Source organism: Galeopterus variegatus, unplaced genomic scaffold, assembly GCF_000696425.1.
Source record: "Galeopterus variegatus unplaced genomic scaffold, G_variegatus-3.0.2 Scaffold1656, whole genome shotgun sequence".
In the NCBI taxonomy this organism is placed as follows: domain Eukaryota; kingdom Metazoa; phylum Chordata; class Mammalia; order Dermoptera; family Cynocephalidae; genus Galeopterus; species Galeopterus variegatus.
This window is the reverse complement of record NW_007727767.1, coordinates 36870-58968: the sequence shown is the minus strand read 5'-3', so window position 1 is coordinate 58968 and position 22099 is coordinate 36870. Positions and strand designations below refer to the sequence as shown.

The window sequence follows — 22099 nt, the reverse complement described above, 5'->3', positions numbered from 1 at the left end:
TCAAGGATCCCCTCAAGGCCCAGATCTGTCCCCAGTGGCATGAATTCCTCTGTTCTTGGAACCATGTCCTATAACCTGCAGAGACCTCCATTACAGCTTCAGAATATTTTCTGGTACTGCTTAGTTCTCACCTCTGCACTTCTTTCCCAGACTGGAATCGTATTATGTCTGTGCCAGAACTCCCAGCGCCCAGCACAATGCTTGGTCACAGGAAGCATGCATTTGTGCAGTCAACAAATGCTTACTGAGCAATAATTATGTGCCAGCACATAGGTAGCACTGAGGACACAGAGGTGAATAAAACAGATATAACCCTGGCCCCATAGAACTTGTGGGTGGGAGGCACTGGCATAATAGAGGTCCCACCAGGAACATTTTTCTCTGTGAATATGACCTGCATATGGGCTCCATATAGCTTGTGCAATGTAAATTTTAAAATAGCTACTAAGCTTTCATAATAGAGGTCCCACCAGGAACATTTTTCTCTGTGAATATGACCTGCATATGGGCTCCATTTAGCTTGTGCAATGTAAATTTTAAAATAGCTACTAAGCTTTCCCAAATCAGGATATTTCATATAATAATCTAGATTTCTGGCTCCTTCTAAAACATCAGAACATCCAGAAATACTTGGTTCACGTAGTCACATGGCAGTGATTGGCTGGAGTTGAGCAGCAGCTGTCCACTAGGACAGGGGTGTGTTTTATTTTAGCCACAATCTCCATCACTCCCTGTCATCTTTTGCACAGTACTCGCCTCGCCCTGTGGGCATTTAAATGTATCACCTTTCCAATGAACAAATAAATGAACAATGAAAGAATATGTTTAGTGGCAGTGATCACCACCACCGAAGGATTTGGGCTTTGATCTCGAATGTGTAGGTGGGTAGGAACACAGCTCCTATTCTTGAGGTTGAAGGATTTTCCTTTATACTTCAGTGGCAGCCTTCACTGAGAGTTCAGAACTGGTTTTTGTTTGTTTGTTTTGTTTTTGTTGTATTTTGCTGTTCTTCAGATCCAACCAGCCCAGAAGTCAGCCTGTCCAGGTGACTGTGCAGGTCACTGTGCAGTTAGGGTTGTGTCATGTATGACCACACAGATGTGCACTGGCAGGCATGCATGCATTTATTCAGAAAATATTCCATGAGTGCTTACTGCATGCCCGGCCATGCATCCAGCAGTGGGATCGGGCAGTGGGTCAGACTCCATCGCTGCTCTCCATGGTCTGGGGGCTCTAAGGGAGCAAACCTGTGTGTGTCAACAGACAAGTTAATAAGAAATGGTAGGTGCTGTTCAAGAGAGAACCTCAGAAGACCCTGGGTGCCTGGAGGGGACCCCTGATGTAGCCAAGGGGAGGGGTGGTTAGAAAAGTTGACAAGAGAGGGGCAGAGATGCTGACTAGAGTTTCCTTTTCAGAGACTCCCAGATGTGAGGCACCGAATGGTTCACTTGATACTTGGTCAAGGCTAATCCTTCCAGTAGACGAAGGTCATCAAGGCTTGAAGTTCACCCACCAACACTTCAGAGCAGCCTGTGTATGCAGCCAAGGATTCTGTGTCTGAGCTCAGAGTCAAATCTCAAGACCTTCCTAAAGCAATCATGGGGAGCCCTTCAAGGCAGTGCTTATCATGTGTTCATGAGCAAAGCCTAAAAGGACTGGCAAGGAATCATTAGCCCTGCAGAGTGTGCCTTGGGAATGGGCTGTAGGAAGTTGCTATGGTTTGAATGTCCCCTCCAAAACTCATGTCAAAACTTAATCTCCAATGTGGCAGTATTGGGAGGTGGGACCTTCAAGAGATGATTGGGTCATGAGGGCTCTTCCATTATTTGCAGATTAATGGGTTAATGGATTAGTGGGTTACCATGGGAGAGGAACTGGTGGCTTTATAAGAAGAGGAAGAGAGACCTGAGCTAGCATGTGAGCACACTCAGCCCCCTCACCATGCGATGCCCTGCACCACCCCAGGACTCTGTGGAGAGTCCCCCCAGCAAGAAGGCCCTTACCAGTTGTGGCCTCTAGACCTTGGACTTACCATCCTCCAAAACTGTAAGAAATAAATTTTGTTTCTTCATAAATTATCCAATTTCAGGTATTCTAAGCAATAGAAAATGAACTAAGACAGAAGGGAAAATTTTGCTTTTTTTTTTTTTAAACAGCTTTATATAGTCTTTTGATATATCATTTTTTAAACAAGGTGGGCCTGCATCACTTTCATAATAAACATGAATTACATCATGATCAGGACCCAGTGCTGATCATGTTCTAATGAGTCCTCTGAAAATATTCTGAAAAAGCCTTTGGTCTTCAGGCCAGCTGGGCTTACTGCAGCCTGGTACATAGTAGGTGCCCAATAAATGTTTCTTGAAAGCCTTTACATCAACTCAATTAGAGGAAGGTTATAGAGTAGAAGAGCTAGGGCTCATGTATTCCTAGTTGTGTGTTTGTGAGCACAATTGACCTCTCTGAGTCTCAATGTCCTCATCTGTAAAATGGGCTATCTCACAGGGTTGTTATGAGCATTAAAGGAGCTCATGCTCATGAGGTGAGTACATTGGTTATTTTTATGACCTTTACAAGTCTTGTCATTTTTGTGTACCAACTGTACTATTGTTTACTTAATATTTTTTATTTCTACTAACTTTTTCTGTTTAAATTGTGCTATAAAATTTAGCCTCATCTTAAATATTAATAGTACTATAAACACAAGTTTCAAATGTTAGTTTTAATTTTTCTAATTTTTGTAGCAAAACAAAACACACAGAAAGTTCACCTGGCACTGTCTAAAGCCACACTGGTCCCACCAGTAGTGCACATAATACTCCTTGGGAAAGGCAGCCCCCTGCACTGCACTTTACAGTTTATGAATCCCAGAGTCCAGAATTTGTTCTGTTTTTTTTTTTTTTCAGTTCAGTAATTATTTACTCTGCACCCTGTATGTGCCAAGTCTGAGTTAGGAGCTGGGCAGAACGGTGAATTAGGGAAGCATGGTTTTCCGTTCTCCCAGAACTCAGTCTGGTGGCGGAGAGAGAACAGTTATCAGGTCATTGCAGCCCAATGCGGTAACAGCTGTGCTGGGGAAGCGCAGAGGAGAAACCTCACTCTCCCTCCCCCTGGGGTGGAAGAGGCTTCCTTTTGTCCCTATTAGTGGCTGCGAAGCGACTCAAGAGAACGAAGATCCCGAGTGCATTACTTGCAGTGCAACAAAGTGACCAGCAGGTGGCAATGGCAACTCGGAAGGATTTCCCCATAACCTTTCCCTGAAATTTTCTTTCGTAGATTAACAGATTAGTTAATACAACAAATATATTTTGAGAATCTTCTATGTGCCAGACACTGTTCTTGGCTCTGGGCATACAGTGATGTGCGATGTATACACGGTTCCTGCCTTCATGCTACTTAGCAACAATTCATCCATATATATATATTCCACAAATATCTCCTGGGTGCCAACCCTGTGCTAGCACTGTCCTGGCACTGGGGAAATAGAAAGTAAGCAAAGGATAAATTATTAGACCCGGATGTGAAGGGGGATATTGACAGCAGTTTTAGGCAGAGATCGGGGGCGGCACCCCCAGTTGTTCTCACCTGGGGTCAGTGCCAGAATCACCCTAGGTTCTACAGTGGCCTGGCTCCGCCCCCTAAGGTATGTTAATTTAATTAGTCCCCAGAGGGAGGGGAGGTGGTGGATTAACTGGTATAAAGCTATGCTAGCTACCCTAAGTGAATCAATGTACAGTATATGCACGTATTGAAACAACACACTATATCCCACAAATATGTACAAATAAATCTTAAAAACAACAACAAAAAAGGCACCTGCCCTGCCCAATTAGTTCCCCAGAGTATTCTTTTAAAACCTCCCCAGGATACTCTAAAGTTGAGCCAGGGCTCAGAACTGCTGCTTGGGTGTCTTGGTATGGTTCATAATTCATCATTTAATTAATTAATTTTCAAAATATTTGAACATCCATTCTATATTAAATGATTTGCATATATTATTTCTAATCCTCTCGCAAATCCTTAAAGGTCATAACAGCCATGACAAAAATAGCGAACATTTACTGAGCCTCCTATGAGCCAGACATTATTTTGAGTTTAATATCTATGAACTCATTTAATTATTATAATAACACTAAGACACAAATACTGTTATCATCCTCCCCATTTTGTATCTGATGCAAATGGAGCACAGAACTTTTGCACAACCTGTCAAGGGTCACAGGCTAGTTAGTGATACAGACAGGATTCAGATCCAGGAGGACCAGGTGACTGTTAACCACTGCATCATGCAGCCATTTTACAAATGTGGAAACTGAGGCTCGGTGGACCTCACTTGTGAAAAGTCCCACAAGAAAGAAGTGATTGAGCTGTGATTTGAGCTTTGGATTCTCTGGCTTTCAAGTCAGTCCAATTCAATCTTGACCTAACCATCAGTAAGAGTTTGAGAAGAATTTCACACGGAAGTTTTCCCTGGTAGAAACCAGCTACCTTTGGACAAATTTGTGTGTATCTTCAGTACCCAGAAAATGGCAAGAGAGTGACATGGAAAGTGACTTGAACTTGAAACTGGAGTCCTGGGTCTGCTGTGTGAACTTGGGTGAATCATTTTATGTTTCGGGACTCCATTTCTTCTCCCTGCTAAGTAAACCGGTTAGACCAAGACCCACCTAAGATGATCTTATTTCAAAGTGTGGGTACATGTCATTGTCCAGCTAGAACTCAGACAGGTTTTTTCAACCTAGACATTATTGACATATTGGGCTGGGCAAGAGACCAAGACCCACCTAAGATGATCTTATTTCAAAGTGTGGGTACATGTCATTGTCCAGCTACAACTCAGACAGGTTTTTTCAACCTAGACATTATTGACATATTGGGCTGGGCAATTTTTTGTGGTGGGGACTGTCCTGTGCACTGTAGGATGCTGAGCAGCATACTGGGATCCTATCCACTAGATGCCAGTAGCACATACCCTCTCTCCCACAAGTTATGACAACCAATAATGTGTCTAGAAACTGCATTTGTCCCCTTGGGAGCAAAATCACCCCAGGCTGAAAGCCACTGGTCTAAAGGTTTAAACAATTCTGCTTGCAATTGGCATAACCCCATCCCATTTTCTCCCAGGAATTCAAATGAATTGGACTGATGAGTGATGGTCTTATAAGCATAATCACAAACCTACCCTCGTTTTAATTTTTTTTCATTTCCCCCCTCTCTTTGACTATAGGACAAAAATGTACTTTTTCAGAGCACATTTAAGCAAAATACTCAAAATGAGGGACCCTAGTTATTGTCAGAAATGGTTTGTACTATACCCCACAAGTAGTGGAGTATTGAAAGTGAGTGGTAATTAGCAACCGATGTTAATTTAAGACTTACTATATGCCAGGCACATCATTATGAACTTGTATATTGGTGGCTGGCATAATCATTTTTTAATCTTTTTGATGAGGAAACCAGCTTGTCCAAAGTCACACGCTGGTAAGTGGCACAGCTGAGGTTCTGCTATAATGAAGGGCCCTTCCTGTGCCCAAATCTCCTGTGGTTATCATGAGTTTCTCTGAGATGCTGCCTTCTCAGGGACAGGAATTTCTAAATGAAGTCGGGCACTCAGCTAGAGTCCGACATGCTGGCCAAGGTGAAGCCACTGGGGAGAGCTCATCAGTGGAAGCTTTTACCACAGCCACTGTCTGGCCACAGCTTCTATGGGCACTGTCCAGGCTGGGAAATCTCCATGTCATGTCTAAGGTGTTCTGGTGACAGGGCTGTGAAGGGTCTCCCATGGAATTTCTGTCTCTTAGCAAGCTAAGTGCCTCCCTGGAGAGCCAACCATAAAACCCTCACTGAATTTTGTCAGATTCTCACTACTTTGGAGATGTGGTTTATGTCTTCAGGATAGGAACGAACCTCAGGAGTTATCTGCCATGCCCCCATCAAAGAAGGCAATTTGCAACAAAGCCAGAAAGTGTAATAGAGACCACATTAGTATTGCTAACAATAACAGTAACAGTAATAGTAACAAATACTGTCATTTGTTGAGCCTGCTGGGACTGAGAGATGGAAGGATTGATTGAAAACTATCCTAGAAAGTGAGTTATATGTTTGATTGTATAAACATATAAACACATTGTTTCAATAAGCTGTAGCAAATGGATGTAACTGCAGGTTCCATGGGAGCTCTAAGCACAGAAACATGATCCTGCCCAGGGAGCCAGGGAGGACTTCCAGGAGGAGGCAATGCTGAAGATTCACTGTTACTTCCTTCATAGACCTGTCTCTCTTCCCCTGATTTCCAATAGGCCCCTGGATCCACAAGAACATGGCTCATATCTATTTACGTATTGCTATATTTCCAGGGGCTGGCATCATGTTTCCTAAACAGTGCATCAAAGCACCCCAGGGTGTCACCACAAACTCATGGGGGTGCTGAGAGATTTTTCAAAATTTTGAGGAAACACAGTGACATCTGACAGACCCTTAGGAACTACTAGGTTGACAGAGTTCACAGTTTCAACATTAGATAGAGCTACATTCCTTTCGATGGTGCCCCGTCTTGGCAAAGCTGGGTTTTCCGTGGTTGCTGTGCTAAAAAGCAAGAACTGTGACAAAATCAACGTGGAACAGGAAATGAGGGTGTCTAAGTCCAACCCGATCCTAAAGTTTGAGGAGTTTTGCACAGCCCAACAGGCACACACATCCCTGTAGCAGTTGTTTAAAAATGAAATAAAAATAATATTTTTCCTTTCCATTTATGTGCATTACTTTTTCAAAAGGTTACTAAGTTATCAAGATTTAACTACTTATTAAGTTGTTTAGACCGACCTGCTTAATAAATGGAACTAGTAGGGATTTTGGCTTAGGAAATCTGTGAAAAAATTCCTGAGACACTAATTTAACTAATTTAACACTAAAATAACTAGGTCCTGTTAATTGAGAAAGTTTGGGATCCTCTGTCCTAGCATGTGCCTGCAAATAAGCAGTTATTGAATGATGGAGTGAGTTACTTCCAATGACCTTGCTTGGTAGAGAGTATCTTCCTTTATAGATGAGGACTATGAGGCCCAGAGAGGGCAAGTTACTTGTCCATGGTTGCCCAGCAGAGCTGGGGGCGTGTCTGACTGTGAATTCCAGACTCTTCCTTCTCCCTGACCCATCTGTTCTTGAAGTGCCCAGGGACACTAAGAGTGAAAAGACATGGCTTTGAGTCCGAGCTGGACCAAACTATGGCCTTGTGCAAGCAAGTGTGAACAGAGGCTGTGGACAGCCAGAACTTATACAGTTTTCTCAGTCTGCTTCATGAGCTTGTTGGTGGAAGAGCTTTGTCAGCTGCAAAGCACCAGAGCTTTGCCCAGAAGCTGGACTGCAGGACGATGATGTGAAAAGATGCTTTTGGGTTTGGTCAGGCTTGAGTTAGAAATCTGGGTTCTCCTTTTCCCTGCTGTGTGACTTCAGGAAAGCTACTTACCCTCTCTGGGCCTTCTTTGCCTACTTGTAAGTGGACACACATACCACCCATGCAGTTTTGTGAAGATTCAGCTTCTTAATGTTGAGGAAGGGCTTGGCACGCTGATGGTGCTCGTCAAACCGGGTCTGTTCACTTTGTTCAGTTGATGAAACATTTTAAAGCTGTTTTATGTCCAACAATCTCATTCTTAAAAGCACATCCGGAACTCAGATTCAACATCCCCTTCCATCAGGTGCCACACTGCTGGAATTTGACCATCCTTTTGCCTTAAGTGTCACCTCCTGCCAGCCACTCCTGCCTGTCACATCACTGCCACCCCATGCCGGGTTTTCTTCAGGCTTCCGGGAGTTCCACTTGTCTCCTGACACCCCGCTTGGCTTGTGAACTCATTAGCATGGGTGTCAGGGAAGCCGTCTCAGCTCAACACTGCAGATCCAGTGCTGAGTTCTCCCTGAAGGGAGCGAGGCTTGCTTCTTGGAAATCCAGCTGCTGCCACAGCCCGAGGGTCTTTGGAAGCTGTGCCTCACTAGTGGAGTGCCTTTTCTCTTTTAAAAATGATATCTCTACCTTTCAGTATTTTTAAATAAGCTTTTCTTTTTTGCTTTCCATCTCTGGGTCGCTGCAGCTTGGGTTACTAAAGTTCTGATCACTCCTAAAGGTCGCTAGAAGGAAATAGGAACTGTATTCATTTTTTAGAGTGGCTGTAATAAAGTACCATGAACTGGGGGGCTTAGAACAACAGAAACTTATTGTCTCATAGTTCTGGAGGCTGGAAGTTCGAAATCAAGGTGTCAGCAGGGCCTTGCTCCCTGCAAACCTGTAGGAGAGAATCCTTCCTCGCCTCTTGCTAGCTTCTGGCAGAGGCTGGCAGTCCGTGGGGCTCCTGGACCTGTAGGTGCAGCACCTCGATCTCTGCCCCTGCAGCCATGTAGTCTTCTCCCTGTGTCTCCATCTGCCTCCAGATTTTCCTCTTCCCATACGAACACCAGTCATTGGATTGGCACTCATCCTAATCCAGTATGACCTTATCTCAATTTGATTACATCTGCAAAGATCCTATTTCCAATAAAGGACACAGTCACAGGTACTGGAGGTTAAGATTTCAACATGCCCTTTTGGGATACAATTCAACTCATTATAAGAACCAAGCAATGTGGACTTGGCCCAAAGTTCTGGGGAATGGGGAGGAGGGTGTGATTGTCTTAAGGGGTTAGGGCAATAGGCTAAAATTCCACTGAGATGTTCCTGCATGGGTCTGTACCCTGCTAACCATTGCAAAATAATGATGGGGCTATGACTGGCATAAGGGGCACAGGATTCAGAGACCGGAGTCCTAAGCTTGAGTCCTGGTTCTGTCCACAAAGGACAGAACTATATGTATTATATATACACACACACACATTCACAAATATATACATATATAATGTGTTTAGAAATGTGTCTTACACCTAACTATATGTATTATATATACACACACACACACATTCACAAATATATACATATATAATGTGTTTAGAAATGTGTCTTACACCTTCAATGAATAACTATTGTTATCTGTCTACAGAGGCGGACAGAAACACAGGGCCACATGGCTCAAGAGGCCCTGCTACTTGTGGAAACAGAATAATAAAGTCCCCCTTTTCTGAGAAGAGAAAGTAGGAACACAAATAGAAATCTTCCTCTATTAAAGGAATCAAATACTAATTAAGGGAAATCTACAAAGTGAATGATGTGGATCTAAAATTCTTTATTTATTTGGGTCTGTGTGGTAAAGCCTTGCTGTGGGTGGAGGAAGCTGAATTCAAGAACTAGCAAAGGGCACCTTGGCCTTGGCTGGTTCAGGAATATAGCAGAGAGGATGGTCTACTGTGGGTTTGAATTGACCATGCTCTGTTCTCTACCAAAAGCAGCACACATCTCCATTTCATTTTCCTGCCAGGAATAAAAGAGTTAATGCATGTGACATGGTTAGAATGTGCCCGGCATACAGTAAGTGCTCAATAAGTATCAGCTTATCCAATGGAAAAGGACAAGGACTTTCTTGCTTTCCAGTCATCTTCCAACAATAGTTGCTTTTGCCCATCTAAATTGTAGGGCTGCTTGCTAGTGTGGTCATCAAAATTTGTGAAGCCCATTTTAGGTAGTTGAGAGAAGTCACAAAACACAGTGACTGTAGGAGATCGCCAAGTCTGTAAATTGTTCTCAGTGTTAACCACATCAGATATAGGTAAATTTACAGTAAATGCAGTGGCATTCTATTTTTTCTCTCTTTTTCCCGCTGAAGTTAAATTCTCGGTTCCCCAACACTATCAAGATTTCAGTATAGCTTCTGGGGTTCGAGCTGGCTGTATCCCTAATGGAGCTGCTGATAACATACTAATTTAAAATATTAGGGTACCTGACAGTTTCTAAACCCCAAATACAGCGTGAAGTTCTATTCCTTCTATAGGACCTCATATTTTCTCTAAGCAATGGTTGTAAATCCTGGATGTACATCAGAATCCCTGGGGAAATTTTAAACAGGCCAGGGTTTGCATCCGTCCTCCACTGTTAACTAACTGTGTGACCTGGGGGAATGATTTCACCTCTCTGAACTTTAGCATCTTCTTTTTAAAATAGAGACAGTAATACCGTGCTCCCAGGGCTACTTGAGGAAGAAAAGTGGGAAATTTGGTAGAGGACTTAGTGCAATACCTGATTAATTTACCATAAATGTTACAGTATAAATTCTCGCAATCAGGCTTAGTTATTGTCATGTGGTAGTAATAACCATAAAAGCCCCCCAAAGTAGAGTACCTCCTCTTAGCAGCCCAGCCCTCCATTGTAAATAAGAGGAAGTGAACCCACATCTACATTCTGGGGACCCAAGTCAATAAACAAGACTCACAAACACAATGGGGCAGGCGTGATGTCCAGATGGGAGTCCCCGTTTCACGGCTGTAGCAGGTCAGAAGGGAACTCCCTTCAAGCACAAAACCAGGGTTGCAGGTGTACTGGATAGTGGTGCCCACCAGCAGCACAGGATCCGAAATTAGGCGGGTTGAGTGGTCCACCTCTCCGGGGTCAGTGCAGTACATAACTACACGAGACGAAATCAGACCAAGTGGGCATCAGAGCTCTCGATCATCATAGGTGTGCTAAGAATTACAGAATGATCTAGAAACTTTCCTAACACAGTTCTTTTCCCTTTTGAAAGACAACACATCTTTTGCTCATGAAAGGTGGCTGGAGAATAGTCCAGGAGGGAAGAGACTTGAATTTAATTCCTCTTTTAGAAATTGGCCCAAAGAATTTGCATCAGGGCCCAAAGACCTATGTATAAGGTCGTGCATTATGCTGTTATTTGTAATGGTTAGGAAAAAAAGAAAAAAAAAGAAAAGAAAAGAAAAAGAAAGAATGCAAATCCTTTAACAGGGGAAGAGTTAAATGTCTGGAACAGCCATTCCACAGAATCCTGAGCAGCCACTAGAGACCACAAAGTGAGTGGGGCCTTCAGTGCTTTCTTTGTAGTGCTTGAATGTAGTAATACAAGCATTCATTACTTTATAAATTAAAAAATCAATGTAGACAAATGGAAAACAAGAAAACAATTTAAAAAAAAAGAATGAAGTGGACAACATGAGTGATAGGAAAAGATATTTGTATTTCTGACTCGGAAAAAATAGCAGTTGTAGGGAAGTTCGTAAAAGTGGATCCCGTTGTGGTGAAATCTCTCTATCTGTAGCTATATATGCCTATATATCTATATCTATATATGCCTATATATGCACACATACACACACACAAACATATATATGTCAATGTGTAACACGTGATATATGTGTGCACGCGCACACACAATTGGAATGATATGGAATAATCTTTTAACAGTGCCATCATTTCCAGAGAATAAGATCATAAAGGATTTTCACTTTCTACTTCATAATTTTATTACTGCTTGTGTACCGTAAGTAAGCATTGTTGTCAATGTAATTTTAAGACATGGTTATATAGTCAGTTCTTCATATCCATGCGTTTCACATCAGCCGGATTCAACCAACCAAAGATTGAAGCCCACAGATATGGAGGGCAGACGGTGTGCATTTTCCACCTGTGGTTGTTCGAACCTACAGATGTGGAACTCGCGGATATGGGCGTTTGACTGTACTCTGCCATTTTGCATCAGGGACTTGAGCAGCCATGGGTTTTGGTATCCACGGGGGTGGGGGAGGGGTCTGGAACCAATCCCCCATGGATATGGAGGGCCAGCTGGATACTTTTAATGTCAAGAAAGCATTTTAACGAATGAAAGAGGTTGACAACATCCAGCGACTTCTGGGGGAGACCCCATTGTCAAAATGGGGTTTGCCGACCTTGTTTCACCAGATGAGAAGGCAACTGAGGCAATTTGGGGGGGTCTCCTCTGTCTTGGATGGAGGATGCGTGAGGAACCCAGCATGGCTGCATAAACATCCATACACGGAAGGGGCCCGGTACAAATTTATTTCCTCTAATTTGGGCCTTTTCTTGGCAAAATTGAGGCAGATGAGAAGACTTTTCTATAGAGTAATAATTGATGTCCCTTCCAACCCCTAAAATATCTTAAATAATGTTGATGATGTAGATCACTTTAACCAGTTGGCAACAGGTCTCTCTCTCTCTCTCTCACACACACACACACACACACACACACACACACACACACACACACACACACACCATATACTGTTGCAGAGCACCTAGAACTGTTTATGTAGCCAATTTCGTGGGTCTCTGGCAGGTTCTTTCACAATTCCCACAATTATAATAAATTTTCTTTGATTTTGAGAGGTTTATGATGGGAATTTTAAGTAGCCGCCACACCCCTTCCCCAACATCCTCTTTCTCTCTTAATGCTTATTATTTTTTACTGTGCGATTTGTGATTCAGGTCATTTTAACAAGTCTACCAAAGAATCACCAAGGACCCTCAGCAAAAGGGTTGGGAACTAGAGCTTTACTTAGCAGGTGGGAAGCAAATGGCTGCGGGAGAAACCCACTCTCCATTTAGCTCCTCCCCCTGCTACTAAGGCATCCATGTAGAACCAGAGCAATTCCTTTTTCTATCCCTTTTTAAGACACTAGACTCAGCTATTGCCACGTGCCTGGCCCCCACCCCTGGGGCAGCAGGGACAGCGAGCAGGCAGAAGGAACCAGGAGACGGGGCTGATGCCCTCTGACAAAGTCAGTGACCTGCGACAGGGGTTTACAACTGGGGCTCCAGTCAAAGGGCCGACTTAGACTTCTTTGGCTTGTCTACTACAGGTATTTTATTTATTTATTATTTTTATTTTCTTAATTTTAAAATTTATTATTAGCATATTCATTCTTACAAGTCGTGATATTTCTTTTTTTCTTTTCCTTTTTGTCTTTTTTTTTTTCGTGACCGGCAACGGGATCGCAACCCTCGGTGTTGCGCCCGCACCTCGCTCAGCCAGTGAGCGGCCGGTCTGTATGTGGGATCCGAACCCTCAGCGGGAGCTCCCAAGCGGCGCACTGTAGCAGTGCGCCACCAGGCCGGCCCGTGATATTTCTTTATGACCTTTGCCCACCCTATCACTTTGCAACCCCCCTCCCTCCCCTCGTCTCTAGTATCCTTCAGTTTGTTCTCTCTTTCCATGACAGATATTTTAAAGACCTGAATTTGAATGTTCTCGTCACAGGCTGCATATACTCCGGTTCACTGCAGTCCACAACACTCCCTGTCGTCTCACATCCAGCCTAGTTCACTCATTTACATTACCTGCCAGGCTTCTGAAGGCACCTAAGTCCGGATCCTTGCCCTAGGGCTACAAAATGACTGGTGAGCCATACCAATAAGTTGGTGGGGTAGGAGAAATATGAGATTTTATATTAAACAACTCCACTGCATCCACACACAAATAATGCCCCTGGGAGGGATTTACCATCCAGTGACCTAAAGGAAGAAAACAAGATTCCTCTTACTTTTCTCACAAAATGGGGGGTCGCTGCTCCAGCTGAGGTCCCACTGGCAGGTGAGTGTGTCACTCCCCACGATGTCGTAGCCGGGATCACACTGATAGGTGATTCTGGCCCCCCTCACAAGCTCTGTGTGAGAAGTGGTTTTCCAGCCATTCTGGATCTCAGGCAAATCTGAGCAGGAGTCATTCCTTGACACCTCTTTAAAAGAAAAACATCGTCCTTAGATGGGGAGGTGGCCTTTTTGCTTGGGTTCCCCCTTCTGAATGTTAGAGAAAAGAGTGAGTAGAAGAAAACACCTCTGGAAATAAGTAACACACTTCAGAAATCCCTTAAAGAGCAAGAACTCTTCTACAGTGAGATTTTACAATGACCTCTCCCCATGGGCCACTAAACTTACCGGACATTCTCTGGGTTTGATAAAACCAGGTTAGGATTCAGAGTCAGACAGAAACCTAGCTCCACCACAGGCTAGACCTGGAGGCGATCACTTCTCTCTGCGTCTCAGGTTTCTCATCTTTCATGAGGGATCATCATAACCAGGCCTGCCTCATGGTGGTAGCCAGCTTCCAAGATGTCGCTCAATCACTTTCCTCCTGGACTCACACTCTTGTGTAGTCCCCACCAACACTCTATAATAGAGTACTGCAGAAGTGAGCGTGTGTGACTTCCGAGGCCAGGTCATTAAATACATTGCGTCTCCTTTCTTGCTCTCTCTCGGATCACTTGCTCTGGAGGAAGCAGCTGCTGTGTTGTGAGGATGCTCAAGCAGCCCTCTGGAGAAATACATGTGGAGAGGGACTGAGGCCTCCTGTCATCAACTGGCATCGACTTACTGACCACACATGTGAGCCACATGGAAGTTGATCCTCCAGTCCCAGTCAAGCCTTCAGATGACTGCAGCCCTGGCTGACATCTTGGCTGCAGACTTATGAGAGACCCCAAGACAGAACATCCCAGCTAATGCTGCTCCTGAATTCCTGACCCACAGAAACTGTGAAATAATAAATGTTTATTGCTAATCTGGGGCGTGCTCTGTTACACAGCAATAGGTAATGGGTATACTCAGTCTCTCCTAAGAATATCTGTAAATCCACGGGTTTGGTGAATTAGCAGTATATATATTTGTAGTACACATTTAGATAAATCATTAACTATTAAAATAAAAATAATTGTTGGTGTATTTTGCAAATCAAATTGCATAGCTTTAGCTATACTCCAGAAAATGCTACCCACAGCTTATTATCAGAGACTTCTTTTGGAATAATTCTGTTTTCCTCCTTCAAAAACTCATTACTAAGGTAGCAATCCAAAGCCCACTTTTACTGCTCTTGCTTCAAAGTGGCCACTGCACAGATTTGAGAGAAGAGCTAATTATGTCGTGTAATTAATTTGCAGCTCTTATGCGCTTGTGGGGAAAGCAAAGCTCCTCCATTGTCTGCAGGAAAGTCATTCAGAAGCACAAGCAATGGCTCTTCCCAGGATTTCATCATGATTTTATTTGGGGAAAGGAAATCTCATGGGCGTCTGCAAGAAGAAACAGTAGAGAAATGGCTTCTAGAATTGCTTGGTGGGGAACAGGAGCCTCTATTTTTAGGGCTTTGAGAAATCAGACAAGGCTGGGATTTGAGACACAGCTGCAAATGCTCAAACTATGGATGAAAGTGGAGAGATGGGGGCAGATACTAGAAATGTGGTCTGTCTTCTACCAAACGCTTTGGGACTGAGAAAGCCTTGCTCGTCTTACTTTGCAGTGTGAGCCACTACGGCTACACAGTCCTGCAGGACCTTCTGTCTCCTTTGTGGCACTCATTGCATTTGTAGTTACTCATTTGCCAACACCACGTAGCAGAGCCTTGGCTTAAATCAAGATTTGACTGGGTGGCCTTGGCTCAGTCACTTAACCTTCCTGTCCTTCAGTTCCCAGACTGCACCCCAAAGACCCTGATTCATGAATTTGCCTTCTTACTAAGTTCTACTTGGAGGTTCTGGAATTATGTATCCCTGTGGGCTCCTGTTAACTTTGCTAAGAATGAGAAAACTGGCCTAGGAGTTGAAGACTTCTCTCCTACTCCTCTTTTATTTCTGTTTCTTTAACAGAAATAAGATCAAGAAGCTGTGTGACTCCAGTCATGTCAATGAACTGCTCTGAGCCTCATTGTCCTCTTCTGTAGAATGGGGTCAAAAATCATGACCCCGTCATTCCCAAATGGCAATATGAAAGCTAATTAATATGCAGGATAGGACAGTATTGTGTGAGCACTAAGATGAGTTAAACGGCTTCATTTATTTGTTTGACTAAGGTTTTGTGAGAATCTACTATGAGTATACGCCAGGCACTAGAAACACAGGGAACTGAAGTCATAATTCTAGTCTCATGGCCAAGATTAGCACCATGGTCCAATTTCTGGGCAAAAGAAATGCCCCAATGCACTGAATACACACCAGGATTTACCGCTTTCATGCTCATGGCAGACATCCCCAATCAATTACAGCACTCTCTTTGAATCAAGCTAAATCCTGCCAATACTCCTCAACACATCATGCCAGGGAGCCACTGTCATTTGATTGGAATTGACCTACAACATGGAGCTTATTTATTTTCCTAGAATTAGAGGAATGAACACAAATGACCATTATCTCCTCAAAAAGCACTGCTTACTCATCTCTGCATATTTATTCCCTTTCCTCCAATGCACTCGGCCACAGACACTGGGCAAAGAACAGGAAGCAGTGAACAGAATACACCTTTGCATCTCTCTGTGCAAAGGAAAATTCTGGGATGTCAGAACCATGTAGGCCCAGAGTGTTCCTATGGAAGGCTCTGATTTACAGCCATAGCAAATAAGCCTTGCCACCTTCCAGAGCTGGGTTTGGGCCTTTAGGTCAGTCTAAGAGGTTCAGAATTCTCTAGATGACCACAGAAACCTCTGATCTTACCATCTGATTCCTCCACTGAATGGGAGTTGCATTTATGTATGGCTAAATCTAGACCCGGGGTAGAAAATACATCTCCCATGCCCATGGCAGACATCACTAATCAATCATGGCATTCTTTTCCACTGATTTCAGGCACAACCTCTAAGTTCTTTTCAACATAAGTAGTCATGAGCAATTGATTGGCATCAAAATTAAATACAATGGCCCATTTGCCATCCTTGTGAAATTAACTGTGTTTCTTTAACAGAAATAAGGCCAAACAGAATGGAACTCTTCTTTTTTTGTACCCAAATTAGCCAGACTGTGTATCCCAGGAAGGATTCTCTGCAATCCTGTGCTTGCTTCTTCCATAGCATCAGCACATGATCCAGACATTGTCTATTAACAGCAGGACTGCCTCTCCCATTTTCACGAGCTGGTTCAAGGGCAGGAGAATATTCTATTCATTCCTATATCCTGGTGCCTAGCACAGAGCCTAACATATAGGAGGCGTCATGAGATTTTTGTGAACCAAACTCTCTGGAAAATGGAGATAATGCATTAGGAGATGAAATAAAATAGTATATGTAAAAGTGCATGCCAAATGTAAATTGTCACACAAATCTAAGTTTCAAGTTTCATTAACAAGAACAACTCCTCTTCAATGTGTTGCCAAACTGAACATTGGCCAGACTTTCTGGTTAACCTTGATCAGCCTTGGATAGAGTCATATTTTTGCCATCAAATTGAATGCAGTGTTGGAAGACTGACTCAGGCACCAGAGGGGACAAATGAGCAAGACTATGACCTCATCTTTCAGCTGGGAGGGAGGGGAGTCAAAGGAGATAGATTGAAGCCCAGCCACCGGAAACCCTCCCTCCAAAGGAAGCAGATTCTGGAGGGCACCTTGCCTGGTACCAACAGGAGCATCCCTTGATGCCCAGGGCACTGCCCAGTAGAGAACAGAGAAGCTATGGAAAGTAGCAGCAATAACACGCTGACAATATTTAACAGCACAATCAAGGGTAAAAAGGCCCCTGAGAAATATAAAAAAGAGGATCAATACTTGGGTTAGCCTCTCTGAGAGGTGGCCATGAGCAGGCAGGGATGAAAAATGTTTACCAGCTGCAAATTAAAAAAAATTGAGGGACTTATTTTAGCATGCATGAGGCTTCTTGGGATAGCCAATGATCAGGGGAGTGGCTTGTATTTTAGATGCAATGGGGTGGAACAGAGAAGACAGTTTATATTACACAGAGATGGGCAGTTCCTCAAGCCCAGGAGAAAGAACCAAACACATGAAACTGTGTTCCAGCCAGAGGTCTTTGGTGTTGGTGGTGATGGTGGGGGACTTGGTAGGATGAGCCCTCCTTTTTCCTGCTCCATCCTNAGAGGTGGCCATGAGCAGGCAGGGATGAAAAATGTTTACCAGCTGCAAATTAAAAAAATTGAGGGACTTATTTTAGCATGCATGAGGCTTCTTGGGATAGCCAATGATCAGGGGAGTGGCTTGTATTTTAGATGCAATGGGGTGGAACAGAGAAGACAGTTTATATTACACAGAGATGGGCAGTTCCTCAAGCCCAGGAGAAAGAACCAAACACATGAAACTGTGTTCCAGCCAGAGGTCTTTGGTGTTGGTGGTGATGGTGGGGGACTTGGTAGGATGAGCCCTCCTTTTTCCTGCTCCATCCTGGAAATCAAGATGCCAACCTAGTTCCTGGGAAGTGCAAGCAAGGCACCTAATCACTGGCTGAATCCCACCCATTGAAATCCTCAAGCTGCTACCACCCATCATTCTGGATGTCAAAAGAAGTTAGACCTTAATTACTCCCTTGTGTCTTCCAGATTCTCTGCTGCTGCCAAGATACTGGGGGTGGAGGAACCTCTAGAGCTGGGAATGAGGAAACCTGAATGTGAGCTCATCTCTGCCCCTGATGAACAAGATCCTCTTCTTCACTGGTCTGGGGCTTCTTCTGCTGTGACCTGACAGGGTTGGGCCACATGCTCTGTTAGTTTAAGTCTCTTCCAAGGCTGGGATAAGTAGGACTTCATGGCATCCCAGTTCCCTGACTGCTGGGAATGTTGGTGGCTTGGACTAGGGTAGTGGCCGTGGGAATATGGAGAGACACACTTGGATTTGAGACATATTGTGGAAGTGGAGTTGAGAGGATGGATTGGATAAGGGGATGAGGAAAGAGGAAGCAGTCTGAGAAACCAGGAGAGTTGTGGTCCCATTTCCTGGGATGGGTGGATGGCAGGAAGACATGGTTGGGTAGTGGTGACTGGGGGATAGGAAAATAAATTGTTCTATTTGGCCATGTTAAATCTGAGATGCATGAGACACCCAAGAGAGTAGTTAGCAGGGAGTTGGATATGAATCTGGAGTTTAAGGTCAAGGTTGGAAGTACACATCAGAGGTCAATGGATATAAGTATTGCTTAAAACTGTGGGACTGGATGAGGGAACAGGGTGGGGGGTATGAATTTAGATAGAGAAGAGGACAGGGTCTATGATGGAGCCTGGGACTCTCCAGTGTTTAGAGGTTGAGCAGAGGTGGGTTGTGGAACAGTAATGAATGAGGGAGAGTTACAGGGTGGGCAATGAGGATGGCAGGGTGTGAGCAGATGAAAGCACAACGAAGAGGTGTTGGATGGGCAAGTGAACTTAGCTTGAACTTAATAACAGGCTTTTTAATATTTTGTTTTGTTTTGAGATGAGCAGCAGAGAAATGGCTTGGCAGCCACATTGAGGGTCAAAGAAAACATCTCTTGCATCTCTAGGTCCTAAAAAAAAGCGCTGTTCCTGTTTGATGGGGATGCAGGGGAAGAGTGCTTAGGGGACAAGGTGAAGATAATGCTTTGAGAAGTGGCAAATATTGGAGAGTGTGCCGATGCTATAAAATCTCAGCTGACTACAAAAGAAGCATGATAAATCTTAAAGTTATGAGGCATTATCTACTAAATCTTGATAGCAACCTTGTAGAGTAGGTATCACTATGCTCACTTTACAGATGACAAAAAGGAGGCTCAGAGAGGTTCGGTGACTTGCTTATGGTCACATAGCCATTGATGACGGTCCTAGGGCTCAAACCCTGATACTCCTGACTAGAAAGCCCAGGTCTCAAAAACTATTTATTTTACTCTACCAACATATTAAAAGGCCTGTGTAGCACAAAATCTCCAAAAAGACATATCTGTCGGAAACCATCTTAACCTGCATCTAAACACAAAGAAAAAAATTGACCAGATGAAACACCTACCTATGTAGTTCATGATAAATCCCTGGCCCTTTCCAAAGATGAGGCCAGCAGGGTCTGAGTGGAACTGGATGGTTAGGTCAGGCGTGGAGGAGTACAGCTTTTGAGGGCCACTGTTCCCAAGGTACTGCCCCAAGATGTGGGGCATGACCTCGTCTCCGTCATAGATGGTCAAGATGTCACTGTTGCTCAGGTTCAAGCTTGGAGGGTAGAGAGAAGAGAAGGAGTCATGTGAAGAACAGCATGAGCATTCAATCCGCCTTTGATTAATTTTTTCAGGCAGCACACAATATCGTAAGACATACTATGGCCAGGGCCCCAGGCTAGGAACTGGGGTGATGTAGGTATAGACTGTAAATGGGACCAGGATATTGTGTTCCTTCCTGCAAGTGCGGCACACAGATTTGTGGGTTTTGAAGATCCATTCATGAAATGTTCTTGCCTGCATGGGAGTCACTGCATAGGACTCACTGCAAAGCCAAATACTATGTTGTAAGAAGAATTGCCTTCAACATTCCTGTTATCAACAACCACTTCTGGGGTGTCAACTATGTGTTGGGCGCTGGGCTACATGCTAGGGGTGTGACACGGGTCTTTCATTCTTTTTTGATGCAGAACGTTCTGAGAGTTTGCTAGTTACGACTTGCATTTTCATATAAGGGGAAATGATCTTCAATTTATCACGTGGCAAGTTCCTCAAAGTCAGTTGAGTTATCTGTTATGTTTAAGGAGTGGGGCAAGGGTGGGATGGAGGTACCTTATTTGTGAAATATGCTCAAACCTGATATCACTATTCATAGTAGTAAGAGATGATACATTTTTAAAGACTCATATGTAAGAAAGTACTTTGACACTAAATATTTGAACCACAATGGACAATTGATAATCCAGAAGGCCCTTCAGTATACCACAGACGTGAGCCATCTTAGGCTTGCTGGATAACATCGATGTCTGATTGAAAGAATGCCAGATAATTCAGCTTTGGCTGCATCAATTATGGGTAGATATTAACTCAGGCTCCTTTCTTTCCTTTCTTCTTCCCCTCTCTCTTCTCTTTCTCTCTTACATCTTTCTCCTCTTGTGTTCCTCTCCCTAACATTTCTTGGGTACCTACTATGTGCCAGGCACTGTGCTGTGCTCAGAGGAATCAGAATAGTGTTGTACTTAGAGTTGCGAGTCAGGGAACGTGACAGGAGTTATGATCAGGTAAGTGGAGAGAAGGATGTTTAACTCAGATTGGCGGCATCACGGAGGCCTCCCTGGAGAAGGTGGTGCTTGTTCCAAGCTTCAAAAAAGAGTAGAGGATCTTGAGGTAGATAGACAGTGGGTGGGGAGAAGGCAAAGCATGAGGCAGAGAGAAGAATGGAGAGGGGTCATGGTTCCTGAAAGAATTTGCTAGGTGGTCAGTGTGCTTGGGGTATGGGTAGAGGTATGGGAACCTGGAGAGTTCTGCAAGGATCAGACTTTAAAAAGCTTAAAGAGCCAAACATAGGCATTTGAACACTATCTTGCTGGAGATGGGAGACCCCGAAGGGTTTTAAGTGGGAGCAGCATGACAGAGAAATCCACTCCAGAGGAGAGGTGTTCCAGGAAATGGTCTTTAGTGAAGTTCCTGGAACTGATGCAGACTGACTACAGCCCTCCCCTTACAGATTCATCCAAGGCCCAACAGAGGAGGGGTGGCAACTGCCCATGTTGGTGTTTGAAGTGGTAAGAATGAAACAACAGAAGCACAAGAGACGCTGTTGCAAGTTTGCTTCTGGAGAGCAGGGGTTGTGTTTTATCTACCCCAATACTTTCCACAGACCCTCTGATAGTCCCTCATGTGAAGTTGGCCCAAAGAGTGGCTTAGGAAGATCTTAATTGCTCCTTCATAATCTCCATTAGTTACTCCTAGAACACTTCCAAACAATCTCCCTGAATAAAAGCTGTCTGCTTGCTTGCACACATGGCTTCAAGACAAAGACCCTAGACTCTTCCCACCCCCTGCCAGTTTTCAATGACGTTGAAGCCTCCACTGCATTGAAATTCTGGAGTTTCGACCTTCCCTTGCACACAGTAGGTGCTCAATAAATGCTATGGTATGAAAGAGCCTGCCAGAGAGTCTATTTGACAGCAGAAATAGTGGGGTTAATCTCAGCTCTTGAAGTATGGCAGGGAAGAGCCTCTTTAGGTCTAAGTACCATGAAAACATCAATTGCTCATGAAAGTGCCAGATTAGGCTAGTGTGAGACACAGTAGACAGCAAATATTTGTTCCTTAAGCCGGCTCTACAGCCCATCTGCTGGTAACAGTGGCTTCCAGACAGCGTGAGACTTGGCTTTATTTTGTCCGCTGGTAACGGTGGCTTCCAGACAGCGTGAGACTTGGCTTTATTTTGTCATTCATTTCAATGATCTAAATGCAGTAGCAACGTCTTCAAGGGTGCAAATAGCTCTCATTTAAAAATCCTACTACAACCCTCTGTTCACCTGAAAATAGGAAGGAGCAGAAATCTCA

General features: G+C 43.9%; 1 protein-coding gene across 6 annotated transcripts in view; it reads right to left on the bottom strand.

The window, feature by feature from the left end:
• SEZ6L (seizure related 6 homolog (mouse)-like) overlaps positions 1-22099 on the bottom strand; it is a 77854-nt gene that overhangs the window by 20608 nt on the left and 35147 nt on the right. For all 6 annotated transcript variants that reach the window (XM_008578278.1, XM_008578282.1, XM_008578277.1 and 3 more), the window contains exons 6-8: positions 19604-19800; positions 13429-13623; positions 10353-10544 (exon numbers count right to left, since the gene is read on the bottom strand). In XM_008578278.1, coding sequence (XP_008576500.1) covers positions 10353-10544; positions 13429-13623; positions 19604-19800 — 584 coding nt within the window. The remainder of the gene's footprint in view (positions 1-10352; positions 10545-13428; positions 13624-19603; positions 19801-22099) is intronic.